This window comes from Primulina eburnea, unplaced genomic scaffold (assembly GCF_022965805.1).
Source record: "Primulina eburnea isolate SZY01 unplaced genomic scaffold, ASM2296580v1 ctg973_ERROPOS1174311, whole genome shotgun sequence".
NCBI classification, from domain to species: domain Eukaryota; kingdom Viridiplantae; phylum Streptophyta; class Magnoliopsida; order Lamiales; family Gesneriaceae; genus Primulina; species Primulina eburnea.
Window position 1 is genome coordinate 15,657 of NW_027331729.1, and position 15,774 is coordinate 31,430.

At 32.6% G+C, this 15,774-nt stretch overlaps 2 protein-coding genes across 3 annotated transcripts; one reads left to right on the forward strand and one right to left on the reverse strand.

The window, feature by feature from the left end:
- Positions 1 to 472: 472 nt before the first annotated feature.
- LOC140822609 (patatin-like protein 3) lies at positions 473 to 2,885 on the reverse strand. Its single transcript, XM_073183396.1, has 6 exons — positions 2,486 to 2,885; positions 2,165 to 2,346; positions 1,849 to 2,032; positions 1,544 to 1,705; positions 1,078 to 1,380; positions 473 to 898 (listed from the first exon to the last, which is right to left on the reverse strand). The coding sequence occupies exons 1-6, from the start codon at positions 2,672 to 2,674 to the stop codon at positions 677 to 679; spliced, it is 1,242 nt and encodes a 413-aa protein (XP_073039497.1). The 5' UTR covers positions 2,675 to 2,885; the 3' UTR covers positions 473 to 676.
- A 7,776-nt stretch (positions 2,886 to 10,661) lies between these two features.
- Positions 10,662 to 15,049, forward strand: LOC140822588 (CDPK-related kinase 5-like). Of its 2 annotated transcripts, XM_073183370.1 has the most exons (11): positions 10,663 to 11,484; positions 12,237 to 12,367; positions 12,509 to 12,550; positions 12,812 to 12,920; positions 13,109 to 13,187; positions 13,269 to 13,565; positions 13,641 to 13,753; positions 13,900 to 14,007; positions 14,085 to 14,147; positions 14,237 to 14,404; positions 14,498 to 15,049. In XM_073183370.1, the coding sequence occupies exons 1-11, from the start codon at positions 10,894 to 10,896 to the stop codon at positions 14,636 to 14,638; spliced, it is 1,842 nt and encodes a 613-aa protein (XP_073039471.1). In that variant the 5' UTR covers positions 10,663 to 10,893; the 3' UTR covers positions 14,639 to 15,049. The 2 variants fall into 2 exon arrangements, with proteins under 2 accessions (XP_073039470.1, XP_073039471.1); XM_073183369.1 differs by having other exon boundaries at positions 10,662 to 11,484; positions 13,109 to 13,565.
- The last annotated feature ends 725 nt before the right edge of the window (positions 15,050 to 15,774 follow it).

Here is a 15,774-nt window from a genome sequence, read left to right on the forward strand (position 1 = left end):
TGCTTCTAATTTTACTTATCATGTAGTTTGATGAATGTTGTTACTTACACATAATTTGTATTGCTTATTCTTCCAATTTCTACAACTACTATTGAGTTCAAAAAAATAATTCTCAATTATGAGTAGTATCAAAACTAGGCTTCAAAACGAAATGAAAAATAATTTTTTTTCAAATGTATCAATGATATTTATTGAAAGAGAAATTCAGAATGATCTAAAAGGCTTGACTAGTTTCTTTAGGTTCTTTTGAGCACCACGGATCGTAGGATTGCCGGATTGGCGTCGATTTCCAAGTCTTTAAGAACAGGTAGAAAAGGCAGTCTAATCAACTTGGGACAACCGTACACCTTTCACACTCTGTAGGCAAAAAAAAATATATATATATATAATGTGAATTTGGTATAATCCATTCCTCCAATTAAGTTAGGCAATTCCAAGAGTTGAAGCTTTACAAATGTTCATACAATTGATACAAACGATATATAATTTTTGGGGAATATGGTTAAATCACAATACACAAATTTTGTTCATCATCTACATTTTTACCGGGACATAAATATAGATTATTCACATTGTAATGGAAATTTGAGTTTCAGACTCTGCTTCCAGCTCCTTGGCTATGTTTTTCTTGTGGTTATAAAATTTGCTACATATTGGATACAGATAATATATCAAATCAATTTGATCGAAGTTTCCTTTCATCCGAAAGCAACTTCGCGAATCGGGCAAGAGCTTCTTCGTTTGTGCCCTCTCCTTGAACAGGCTCTGATCTTCCTGTCTCCAAATTAATCCTCGAAACGGGCTTTTTCAGAAGGCTGCGACCAATAATCGCAAGAGCCTGCAAGTTCCTTATGGTCGCAATATCCACAGATGATGTATCTCCCGTCAACATATCCTCCTTTGTAAATATATAATAAATAGAGTTGTTAATTTTATAATAAATATATATTAAGAAACAACGGATCCAAGTAGTGTTTGAAAATAAAACTTTTTTTAAAAAAGTTCACAATCACTTTTTTTCAGCTTTTCCAAACACTGCTTAAATATCTTGATATATATATATATATATATACGTACCTGGATACGAAGGTAATTTTTTTCGGTGTTTAGCGATTGAAAAAGAGTAGAGACGTGAATATCGACCATATCGGAGCTGGCGGCTCCGAACATATCGATTATGGGAGTAGCACCCTTGTTGTATATCCAGGAGAGTAAGCCCCAACGTGCAGCATCTTCGGCATTGTACTTCTCTTCATTTTTTGCCATCCCAGAGCCTAATGATAGAACCAGCATCCTGGTGCTGTCCATTGGTGTCATGTCTACAGTCTCAAACTTTTTCAACATTATTTCTTTGGAAATGTGTGTTATGCCCAATAAGGACTGCCAAAAGTTCAAATTTTAGCCCATAAAAATTAAGAATTATCCAAAAAAAAAAATCCTAATCGTGTAAAGTTAATTGACATGTATTATTTTATATTTTGTTAAACTGTGTCTAATTTCTGATTCCACCGCTGCATACAGAGAGAATATGACAAATACTTGCCGGATTGTTGGCCGCAAGGCCTCCATCAACGAGATCAAATGTGCGTGTACTGCCTTGATAATCCCTGATCTCAAAATAGTGTGGTGGAAGATATGTGGGCGCTGCCGTTGTACCCAAACAAATGTCTGATAACAATGCATTCTTGGAAGCATTTGCTATCCCCTATGCAAATTTTTTTTTTAAAAAAAACAAAAAATATAATAATTAAAATAAATTAATCCATATTTTATTAGATGGTACAATTAAATGTTAATAAATTAATTACCAAAAAAAGAATCAACGATCTTGTGTCATGAGTTTCTTACATCTTTAGTACTGAAGATGACAGGTTGAAGTCGCTTAATATCAAATGTTGGTATCACTACATCTGTTAAGGTTTGGCTCACCGTCAGATTGCCTAGCAATCCCCGAATCAACGATCGCAAGTACTTCCCGTCGTACTTCGGCCCATCGAGCAAATTCGCCGCCTTTCTCAGAAAATTGCTTCGACTTGAACCAAGATTAAGAAGATATAAAAATAATTATATATGAAATATCTCAATTCTCAAGGTTTCCTAGAACCAATATAATATTGGGCACATTCTTGAGAATAGTACTTGTGCATGCATGCAATATGCATACCTGCTCTCGGGGAAGATCTTTGGGCCATGCTGCAAGTAGAAACTTGCTATGTCCTTTGCCTCATATGCAGGGCGATTATCTTGACCAGGAGCAGTCAGCATGGTCGTAATGAGAGCCCCTGTGCTCGTTCCCGCGACCACATCGAAATAATCTGCGATTCTTGCATTCGGGCCATCCAATTCCTGTCACGAAAAGACTTGTTAAAACAAGCCTGGATCGGATCATGAAAATTTTGTTCAGAAAATTAGTCTTCAAGCCATTAATAGAGAATTTAGTTTCCTATAAAGTCGATGTCGGATTTGCGATATCAATGTTACGTACCTGGAGTTTGGCTTCAAGGAAGGCGAGCATGGTTCCCGGGATAATACCTCTTATACCACCTCCATCGATACTCAAAATGGCGACCCTTTGTCCTTTAGCATTAGCATTAGCATCAACAATTGAGAACAGAGAAAAATGGAGAAATATGTTTGGCAAAATGAGCGCAAAAACGACAACCCTTTTGTCCATTTTAATTCACAATAACAAGAAAATGTACAATTCCAGTTCCAATTATTCACAAAAATGAATCCAGAATAGATAGAAGGAGCCCAAATTATGTGATTCTGAAATTATCTATATGCATCCCAATACAATCCTAATTAATCATTAATTCCCTTTAGTAAATTTTCATAGAAAAAAATCCAATGACGACCCAACTGCTTTCAGGGAAAAATTTCCCATTTCTTTTATGTCTGCGTGTGTGTATATATATATATTAATTCCACCATTTTTTTTTTAATTTCCTGATCGGGATGTCTTAATTCTGCAATCTTCTCTTCCGAATGTGACGCTCCTTCAACCATTGTATGCAACAAATATATTTTGCACCACAAATGGTTTCGGTCCCGTTATCATGTCCCGCTGCGAACAAATTAAATGGTTTCGGGGATGTCTTAATTCTGCAATCTTTTAATGATCATCATCAATTTTTATTTTCATCATAAATATTATTATTTTAACTAATTTATATATTATTATTTTATTCATATAAAAATTCCTTCTCTCATTCGCTTGCAAGAAAGATTCCGAGTATTGGCTAATATTTAGAATAAGAAGCTAACTTACAAAAAAAAAAAAAAAAGACATTGAATATTTGATAAAGAAGACGAGAATTTTGACTGAGTTTATCAGTATGAATTGATTAAAGTAACATAAAATAAGAAACAAAATTATAGAGTATAAAATTCTAGTCCGGGCAGAACCATATTTCTGGCTTCGTCCCTTATCCTACTCAACGATAAGGTTTCTGCAAATCAGTTTGTTATCGTCCCCTTTTAGGATAAGCAGTAAGCAGACACCGACCAATAGATTAAATGAGAAATGTCATTTGGTTTCTTTGATTGTTGGAACATTCTATTTTCCTTCTAGAATTATTTATGTTTCTGTCACGTAACATGATTTGAATGATTTAAAATATTCCTATTTTGTGGTTAATTTAATAACAAATGGTATTGTTCAATATGTTACATCCTTGTTTTTTTATAAGGAACAAAAACGTCTTACTGATCAATTTTGTGAGATACATCTCATATTTAGTTTACCCATGAAAAGTTATTATTTGTCGTCAAAATATTATTTTTTATTGTAAATATGAATATAGTTGACTCATCTCACATATGATTTGTAAAAACGTCTCATACTATAGAAAATTGAATCATTTGATTTTTATAAATAACATCTTACAACTTTTTAAAGAAATACTGGTCACTCTAGTTTGCTAGACTGTCAAGCAAAATATGATGGGTAAAACTTTAGTGAAAAAAATGATTTGATTGGTGTTCCATAATTGGATTCTATCGGGCACTAAATTAATCGATTGCTCTCACCACTCGTGCAAAATTCGGAAGTGATGTTTCATTGTTTTGACGTGATCAAGATTGTTGTCTTTTTCTCTTGATTGAATGGATCCGAATCCAAACTTCATATTGTAAAATGAATTTATCCAAACAAATCTACATATTTGTTATTCTGGATCAGAGATTAATGACAAGTGAATTTAACCAAACAAACAGCCATATTTGTTGTTGTGGATTAGAGATTTTTAACATCAAATCGATCTATTCAAATACCATAATTCAACAAATAAATTATCCAAACAATCTATATAGTTATTATAATGTATTAAAAAAATTTAACATCAAAACCATCAACCCTAATACAATAATTCAAAGATTAAAATATCAAGTCCTCCTTGAAATCAAGCAAACCTGCATAAATTGATTGAAAGTAGAAATTCCACCTGACGAAATAGATCATCATCATTTTATTATATTTCCACCACTTTCTGTGTTGCCATTTCTACCTCAAGGCGGGCCCATTTTCCTAGGTGGGCCTTGTAAGCCCATCCATAATTAAGGTAACATGCATGTCCAAAAGTTAGGCCCGCTTCTCTCTTATTGATTCCTCCCTCTTCTCTTTCTTTTTTATTTTTAGAGTGAGTTTCATGTGAGACCGTCTTACGGATCATAATACGTGAGACGGGTCAACCCTATCCATATTCACAATAAAAAATAATACTATTAGCATGAAAAGTAATATTTTTTCATGGGTGACCCAAATAAGAGATCCGTCTCACAAATACGACCCGTGAGACCGTCTCACACAAGTTTTTGCCTTATTTTTATTTTTGTTTTTGCCACTATTCAAGTCTGCCAGATAAGTTGGTTATTACTGGTCCAAGATGTCGACAGCTTCAATGTTCCATCTCTGTTTCTTTTAGTTCACAACCACCTACAACATCATACTTTTAGTTGAAATTACAATTTTTCAAAAATCAAAGAATTATATATAATATTTTAAATATTTTCCCCATTTATGTATACACGGAATAAGCCTAATTTATTATCAAATTTCTTTGACCTTTAAAACGATATTTTTATTTTCATGGAACATTTAAAATCGATATTGGGATTGAAGGGGTCCATCACTTTGACTTTGAATTGGAATATAACGTGTTCGAGAAATCATTCTGCATTATCATATCCGTTCTTTTTGTTGTCGAATCAATATGGAAAGAAAAGTGTGCAATGAATCTATTGTGTGGAGAGTAGTGGCAAGTTAAATGGATGATTTTTTTTGGGCTTTTAGACGAAATCACAGTATAGAAGAAAAAAAAATAACCTGGTTAAAATATATATCGTAATTGTGCTCTTATTATCATAAGATGTTATTCATCACGATGAAATCAATTGTTATCATTGATTTAAAAAAAACGTATCTGAACCCCTTTTCTCCATTAATTGAAATTGGGAGATCCCCTTCGATTTGTCTAGGCTTCATTTCGAAAGATCAAGTGGCTCAAGACAAGGATAGGTTGAACTTATGTCAAGGATATTGGGACAAAGGGGCACACAGAAAGTCTTCCAACTTGTACCAGAATGGGTGTTATTGCAAAAACTAAAAAGAAAAGAAATAAGCTTTTTTGAACCCTAGTTTTGAAGGTTGATCTAATCTTGAGAGCTAGAAGGCTCTACGCAAAGGAAAAATAGAGATGAAATAGTTTGACGTCAATATGGAATTGCGTTAGTCACTTAGTCGTGGATATGGTAGGATAAGTGATGAACTTCATCTCTTCTATTTTATTCACTTAATATCTTACTCTTCAGTTGAGACAAGGTTCAGTGCGGAGCTTGATGAATAATCCTCCTTATCCCATGTTTGGTACATTTTTAAAAAGCTCATGATAATATCATGGGCCCTTGATAAATAATTTTTTAGAAAGATAAAATATCCCTTCTATTAAGTGTGATAATTTTTATTTAAGGATAAAATACACTACAAATGACTTAATTACCTTTAATTTATAAATGATTTTTATAAATCTATGCTAGTAGGTAGAAATTAAAATCAAATAAATATTTTATTTATTTTTATATATTATATAATATGATAATTATATAAATGAATTCGAGATAATTATATAAATAATTTTATAAATCTTAATAAAATTATTAGTATCACCCGATTAACATTAAAATTTGATATTTGACTTGACTCACAAAATCAAGGGCTCAATTATCATATTATATAATATATAAAATTAGGTAAAAATAAATAAATCATGCAAGCACTATCAGCGTATGAACAAATAAAAAATATGAACTCAAGTAACAACTTTGAAATTATAAAATTTATTATGATAAGGTTAATTTTGTCATTATAATATAATATATAAATTTAATCACTCTTATTAAAATCATACCAAACATTAAATATAATATCCTACATCTTATTTATCCTTAGCTTATCCTTATATTATATATCGCATGCTTATCCTATCATATGTACCAAACTATGCTTAAGAGTAATAAATATACCAAGTTGAAATTAAACTTCGAAGTTGTTAAATCGCCTCCATTATTTTAATTTTTTTTTACCACTTTTCAGTTGACATTGTTTTCCTGTAAACCGCAATGGATATGCTTTGGGATATACAAGTTGGAAGCAATTTTGATTGTTCGGATTTAAAATATTGGGTAGATCATAATCTATCACAGAACAAGCACGCCGCATGACAATTATATGAGTTACATGATCTACTCCTTCTAGAAAAAATGTCATTGTCATCTTGGCATATATATATATATATATATATATATATATATATATATATATATATATATATCTCAAATGGTACATGATTACTTCATTAGAACATATAAAAAAGAAAAGAAAAATGGGAAATAGCACATTTTTAGGCACATATAACCAAAATGGTGGTTACAAGTTAGGGTACTTAATCAAAATTTTTTATCTTTGTTATATCATATCGTTCGATGATTGACAAATTATTGTTTTCATTATGTCATTGTATTGTGACAGAATGACTACACCAGCTCGAATCAAAAGGATTTAAAACTTGAAACAAAATCATTTTTATTGTCACCTTAATTTTTGTATACAAGGAAGGAAAAAAAAATGTTTGATTGTTCATAAACGGAAAAAGAACTAATATTTATCTTTTAAAAATTATCATCGTCTACAACTTTTATTATCCTGAACATTACTTTTTATATCATATACTAGAGTGAGCAAGATTATTAGTTTTTCAAATTCGTTAATTTTAAAAAAATGTGCCATCAAAGAATTCGTAAGGTCTCCCACTTTCCAAGTAAATAGAAGTGACATCATTTTCTTTTTTAACTTCAGATATATATTTAATCTATGCTTTGAAAAATACCTAATCCACTTGAAATAAAATTCTATAAGCAAAATATGACCAAAAGTCCATATCAAGAAGGGATTGATGTATGATTGAGATTCTTGATTGAATAGTTCTATTAAATGACGCAGCCCGATGCGTTGGACGTTGCTTCTGCGGCAAGAAGGGATCCACATTCATTGTATACTTCATTCACATATGTATAAAAAAATACAACATTTAAATAAAAAAAATTAAAAAATTATTTACTCAACATTGAATTTATAATTAACTTGTTCTACTATATGTATGTGTTGACAGTGTTGTGGAGTGATAATTTCATGAAAAAGATTCTAATGAGACTACATGATAAGAAAAACGGGAAATTATAGTACCACAATTTTGTGGGTAAGAAATGAACCTAAAGAAATGTTTTGATTGGTGATTTTTCACCAACTTCCCCTAAGAAAAACTCTAAGTTCCTTCTTCTTTTTTTAAATATGAAATAAAAACAATTAATATAATTGTCGGACAAAACTGGAACTCGTGATATGATCTAAAAAATTTTAAATAACAATTTATATGAGGTCAAATAGTAATATTTACTTTCTATAAGTAATGAGAATCGAATATTTGACATATTAGAAACAATAAAAATATTTAAAATTAAAAATAAAAAAAAGGTTGCATAGTTGGAGCTTATAAAAGTAAACCACGATTTTTCCATACCATTGTATATTTCAACCTTTTTTTTTTTTTTGGATTATGTTGTTCCATGTGGATCTTTATGTATCCATCAAGACCTAATCAAGCATCTTAATCAACACACACCCTAATATGATAAAATAATACGTTTTTGTTCCCTAGATTAATCAAATTCAAATCTAAAAGAGCAAAACAAAATCCCACCAAATAGTTTGAAATATTGGAATTGACCAATGGGAAGATAAAGTGGAAAAAAAGTGAATCCTTCTAGGCTCTAGGTACGTGTATGGGGCAGTTTTGGTTTCTTTCTGATATTTTCTTTGAGGAAAAAGCAATGCTAGCTCTCACTTTGAATTTTATCTGAGGATTCCCTTGCGGCTCAAGGCCAAGACAAAACATTTGTCTCTTCTCACTTCCCTTCTGTCTTGCCCATATGCATCAGACAAAACTCTGTTCCTTTACATGTATATATACATACTACATCTATACATATATATACGTTTATTATATGCATGTGTAACTATATATATATATACATGTGTGTGTGTGTTACTTAATATATTGGTTTTCTGGAATTTTCTAAACTGAAGTTTCAAATGTTATTGTATTCTCTGTGATTTTATTTTATATTGTTATATGTCAACGAAACAAATTCTATTGTTCAAAATATATTGACGGGTGATTAGAGCTACATGATATTTAATTAAGATTGGTTATCAAACGATGTGATCACCATTATATTGAAAATTATGAACTATCGGTGTATTAAAGTGATTGGTGATCGTTTTTACGTGAATTCAAACTCATGCTTCTAAACTTCTCTTAAGAGAAAAAAAAAACATAGTAACACCAAGAGTAAGGGAAAAAATTCAAGTCAAAAATTGGATCTTGATTTAAAGTATTTTGGCCGTGGAAAACTTATGAAATATAAAATATTATCGCAAACGGGCAACATTAATATTAATAATCAAGAAACTCAACAACCACGCATCCGAATAATTATTTTTCGGAAATTAATTTTCATTAAATAATTGGCAATTAAATCAACCCTTCCAGATTGTGCCACGTGGAGTTTAATAAACTGTATGACCTGGACCACCCACCTCTTCCTCCCTTGAGTAGGTCTTATGTGAGACCGTCTCACGGATCATACGGATTAACCCTACCCATATTCACAATAAAAAATAATACTTTTAGCATAAAAAGTAATACTTTTGCATGGGTGACCCAAATAAGAGATCCGTCTCACAGATACGACCCGTGAGACCGTCTCACACAAGTTTTTGCCTCCTCCCTTTACATCCATCATCTTCTTCAATAATATAATTATTATTTTTCTGACCTTTTCTTTTAACAAGAATTAATTCTTTAAGGGGTGTATTCAACGTGAGAAATTTATTGACTTTTAATGACTTTTGTAGATTTTAAAAATTTAGAGGTATTCAATCAAGACTTTTACATACTCTATAGAAGTCTTGTGGTATTCAAAATAGACTTTCATGGAGTTTTAAAAAGTCAAGTGATATTCAACATTGACTTTTATAAACTCTATAAAAGTCTACAGGTATTCAAATTTTCCATGGACTTTTAATAACTCCATGGAATTCATTGACATACAAACATTAAAACCTTAGGTACAACTACAAATTGTAAAAAATTGTATTTGGTTCACCCCAAATATTTGAATGGATTTTTAAAACTTCTAACTCTCTCTCTGTCACTTCACATCACATATCTTCATATCTTCTATCCTCTCATCTATTTCTATTACTCTCTCAAATTTTCAAAGTGTATCTCTATATATATTTTCATCTTTGTTTTTCAAAATTTTCATTTTTTGATTGATTGTTCATTTAATAATTTTTTATTTTAATAACACGGGGAAATTTTGAATTATAGAATTGATTTTGTGATTTTTAATTTATGATTTATACAAATTAATGTAATATTCAATAATAATAATAAAAGATGATCAAAAAAATGTTGTTTAATTCTTAATAATTGAATAGTTTCGTAACAACAATGATTTTTTAAATTCATTTTCGTATTTTTAATTAATATGTAAGCTATGATATTTTTATACAAAATTATATTCACACAATAATAAATAATATTATTTTTACATTTATATTATCAATTTAAAAATAAGATTAGATGTTAATCAATTAATGTATTTTAAAAAATTTACAAACATGCATATAAACCCACATATATATACATGTAAGTATTAAACGATTTAACTTTTAAATAAGTAAATTTATTTATTAATATAAATATTAAAAATAATTTCAAATTGAATATGTTATATATATCAATTAATTATTGGTTCAAAGAAATTAATAAAAAATCACATGTTATAGTTAATTACAAAATTTATAAAATTCTATAAAAAAAATCTACAAAAGTCTATAAAAATCTTGCAAAAAAATATACATAAATCCACATAAATCTGTTTATAAATCTGTAAGATTCCATAAAAGTCAATAAAAATTTATCAAATTCATAAAAATCTATCATTTAAATAAATTATTAAAATAATCAAAACTCTTAATTGAATACACCTTATAAATTCATTTTTTTTTTTTTAATAACTGCTTTTTAATATTTTTTTCTTTGAAATAACAAAAGCAAACATCGTCGTTTACTTTTTATCAGCTTCCTGCATAGATCTCCCTCTCGCCTCCCTCGAATTCGCATTCGCAAGTTGCTGCAAGATTTTTCGGATTACGTGCGGTTTAGGTTGATGTTTTCGGGATTTTGAAGATTTGGGTTATGTGTAAAAACCCTGATTTTTAGCTCGGGTGGCTGCAATTTTTTGTGTTGTGGGAGCTAGGAAGTAGGAATGGGGATTTGTGTCTCGAAAACCAAGCAGTCTCCGGAGCCCAATTTCCAATCCTCTGATGACATCAAGCCCGAAAAGATCCCAGTTGGGGAAACGGGTAATTCGATCCCGGCCAAGAGTAATGGAGAAGATGCATCAACTTCGGGGAATTTTGAGGAGAGTGGGAAAAATGTGGAGAACCCAGGTGCAGGTAAGAAGTCACCTTTTTTCCGGTTCTACAGCCCGAGCCCGGCGCATTACTTGTTCTCGAAGAAGTCTCCGGCGAGATCTCCAGCTCCTTCGAGCGGTACACCGTTGAGGTTTTTGAAGAGGCCGTTCCCGCCGCCGTCCCCGGCGAAGCACATCAGGGCGTTGCTGGCGCGGCGGCACGGGTCTGTCAAGCCGAACGAGGCAGCTATACCTGAAGGGAAAGAGGTGTCGGATGCGGCGGGATTAGATAAGAGCTTTGGGTTTTCGAAGAATTTTTACAATAAATATGATCTGGGAGAGGAGGTGGGGAGAGGGCATTTTGGATACACTTGCAGGGCTAAGTTCAAGAAGGGGGAGCTTAAAGGGCAGGAGGTTGCTGTAAAGGTCATACCGAAAGCAAAGGTACATTTTTTTTCTTGTTTTTCCAGTAGTTTTTTGGCCATTTTAGTGGTGATCAAATGTTTGATACTGCTTGGATTTGTTCAGTTTATGGGAAATTGGGTTTAGGCAGATCTGATCTACAGGCAAAAGATTGATTTTGTATGGTCTTCGTCTCATTTGATTTTTGTGGATTTTTATATCTAACAGCTGTTTTCTTTGCTGTACTGGAACTTATGTAGAAATAATTTGCGTTAGATGGGGCTATTTATATGAAATAATGTGGGAGCTAGCTGAGGTTGAAGAAGCGGCTTCCCTAAAGGTGGTTTGAGCATCTAATTCTGATATAGGAAACATATGAAAATCAAAGTCACTGGAACCTTGTATTTTTTTTAATTAATGGAGGAGGGCTTAGTTGTGTAAAACCTTGAATTGGGAAAAAATGGTTCATGGAGAAGTTTTGTATCTGTTACGGTGCTCTAGATGGTATTTATAGTTTAAACTGTAGATTGGACTATTTATGAACATGTATCAATTTTCCCTTTAGCGGTACTTGTCATCTTTTTATCGAAATTATTACATTATGGATTGAGATTTGTTGAGAAAAAAATAGTCATGGTTGGATGGGCTGTACTTTATTTTAACTTCAGAATTTGGTACTTGAGATGGCTTGTATCTTCATATGTTTAAAGGCCATATTAGCTTAATCAGTTAAGTTTAATCTTTTAGATATTATCTTGATTTTCTTCTTTGTGTGGTTTTAATTGTATCTCCAGATGACCACTGCAATAGCTATAGAAGATGTAAGAAAGGAGGTGAAAATATTGAGAGCTTTGACTGGACAGAGCAATCTGATACAATTTTATGATGCTTATGAAGACCATGAAAATGTCTACGTAGTGATGGAGTAAGCTTTGATTGCTTACTTTTAGCTTTGGCTCACTTCTTCTCTTTGCTCAATCTTCTTGGCCGTGACATATTATGATCTGCTAATATTTCTGAATGATCTCCTTGAGGTAGTTCCTCACATTTTCATTTATATTCCCAGGTTATGTGAGGGAGGCGAGCTTCTGGATAGAATACTTTCCAGGTATTTCTTTGGTTTTTGATATACTTGGTTCTGTCTGTGTTACACAAGTAGAAACATTACTGCTGTAGGATAGACCGTTGGATGAATAACACATCCTGCTTTTTACATATAATGTGTGTATGCCCTATGAATAGTACTCTCCTGAGTCTCCTCCATGCAGCATAGACTAGAGAAGGCTATTTTTTTTAATCAAGGAATTGAATAATATATAACAGATTTATGTGCTCTGTTGATGGCAAAATAACTTGTTTCTTTTCACAGGGGTGGCAAGTATTCAGAAGATGATGCTAAGACTGTGATGATGCAAATACTGAATGTTGTTTCTTTCTGCCATCTCCAAGGGGTTGTACACCGGGATCTTAAACCTGAGGTACGAGTTTTAGGCTATTATGTCGTGTGATGATGGCAGACAGTTTGCTGATACTGATTTTCCCTTTTATAGTTTGTTTATATTCATCGAATCGCTATTATTTTCCTGAAGAGTTATGTACTCTTCGTCTGTTGGATTTGCAACTATTCTTTATTGTCTGGCCTAACATTAGCTTGTTACCGAATCAGAATTTCTTGTTCACATCCAAGGATGAAAACTCTCTATTGAAGGCAATAGATTTCGGATTATCAGATTTTGTTAAACCAGGTTCGTTCTATTTTATTATGTTTTCTTTATTTCAAACATTTTTGATGGTCCAGGTTGCCGTAGTTATCAGTTTCTTTGCAGATGAGCGGCTTAATGATATTGTTGGCAGTGCATATTATGTGGCACCGGAAGTCCTACATAGATCATACAGTACTGAGGCTGATGTCTGGAGTATTGGTGTGATAGCTTACATATTATTGTGTGGAAGCCGCCCATTTTGGGCTAGAACTGAGTCTGGCATCTTTCGAGCTGTTGTAAAAGCTGAACCGACTTATGATGAACAACCTTGGCCTACTCTTTCTTCAGAGGCAAAAGACTTTGTTAAACGTCTGTTAAATAAAGATCCAAGGAAAAGAATGACTGCAGCTCAGGCCATGTGTGAGTTTCTTACGCTGATAAACTCAAGAAAAATGATTTTGATATTGAACAACGCTTATGAAATATGGACTTCAGGTCATCCTTGGATCAGAAATACTAATGACATAAAAGTCCTGCTGGATATATCGATATTCAAACTCATGAAAGCATATATGCGGTCATCTCCCCTCCGGAAAGCTGCTTTGAGGGTATGTTTGCATGCCAAATTTGTTAAGAAATAGAGAAGTCCTTAACATATTTATTAGAGGATTCTAGTGCCAATTTTTTTTTTTGTTTCTGGGCCGTCAAGCTATTATGATTTATTTAATTCTTTTTCTTTCACTGGAACGTGCAGGCTTTATCAAAAACTCTTACAGTTGATGAACTATTCTATCTGAAGGAGCAATTTGCCATGTTGGAACCTAACAAGAATGGCACCATAAGTCTGGACAATATTAAAGCCGTTGGTTTTCTGTTCATCGTTCTCATGATTTCTCTGTTTTGAATCAAAATTGTGTCTCAGTCTTTTTACTTGCCCAGGCCTTGAAGAAATACTCGACTGATGCTATGAATGAATCACGCATCTATGACTTTCTTGCTTCTGTATGCTTCCGACCACTTATTTTACTCTCTTATTCATCAAACTTCCATGTACTCCCCTTTTCTGAACTGTCCGTTTCCTGTTTCAACAGCTCAACGCCCTTCAATACAGAAGAATGGATTTTGTGGAATTCTGTGCCGCTGCATTAAGTGTCTATCAGTTAGAGGCTTTAGATAGATGGGAACAACACGCTCGTTGTGCCTACGAACTTTTTGAAAAGGAAGGGAACAGAACCATCATGATCGAAGAATTGGCTTCGGTAAATGGAAGATTCCACTAGCTCTTGTATCAAAACTTGCAAAGTCCATAAAATTTTTACTAATATCCTTCTATTATTCTTTCTGTATCTCAGGAACTTGGCCTCAACCCATGTGTACCTGTTCATGCCGTTCTCCATGACTGGATTAGACACACAGATGGAAAGCTCAGTTTCCTCGGATTCATCAAGCTGTTGCATGGTGTTTCCAGCCGGTCTCTTGCCAAAGTTCATTGACTCCTGTGGATTCTGTGCAAACCTTGACTACTCGTAACATTTCCTTGGCGTGCCTGATGGACTTCGTGAAAACACAGAAATGGCTTGTCCGAATTCTTCTCCACACTGTCTTAATGAACCATTTGACCTCACATACGTTGCAAAATGCATCGTGCTCGTGTTTTCCTAATGATGTGTTTGTGACTTCGTGTGGCCTCGTCTGTGTCGAGGATCCAAGCTAGTGCGTGGCATTGCTGCAATCTAACAAGGTCCGAATTCGAGCCGATATGTACGTATGCAACCCTTGTAAAATGATAGTTGATGTGTCTGATTGCTAGGTGGGACCATTTTCAGATGGTTAAGGAACGTCCGTCAATCGTCATACCTGGTTATGTATAATTTGTTTTCCGCGTTTCAAATTTTCTGCGCCAATTACACCTTTTATTTTAATAATTTTAGATTTACCTACGAATTCCTGACTATCTGCCATAAATCACTGAATTAGACAAAAATAAACGAGACATGAATAATTTTTTTCCTTCAAATTTTCCATTATTTTAAATTTGTAGTTCTAAAGATCGGCAAACAAAAAGAACGAATATCATATTATTATTATTTAAAAAATACTTTTTTTTGTCATATAAATGGGAATCTTTATCTTTTAATAACCAGTTGATTTTATGTGAAAAGAATATAGAGTGAGTCTCTCACGGATCATAATATGTGAGACGGGTTAATCCTACTCATATTCACAATAAAAATTAATACTCTCAGCATAAAAAGTAATATTTTTCATGGGTGACCCAAATAAGAGATCTGTATCACAAATACGATCCGTAAGACTGTCTCACACAAGTTTTTGCCAAAAATATAACGAGTTAACCCGAATCAAATCTTATTAGTTAGTTATTTTCTATTAATCCGATAATAAATAATATAGGCTAAAATTAACACAAAACCTGATAAATATTGGAATGCACATAATCTTGCTAATAATTTTCTCTACTCGCAACCAAATGCATCGGAGTAGATCACCTAATTGACCATACAAGAATTTTTCTTGTGAATTGGTTCTCAATAATAGGCCTGGACATCTCTAAAGCCCAAACTTTAGTTTCTAAATAAGACCCAATTGTTGCCAGTTAGTGTAATTGCAA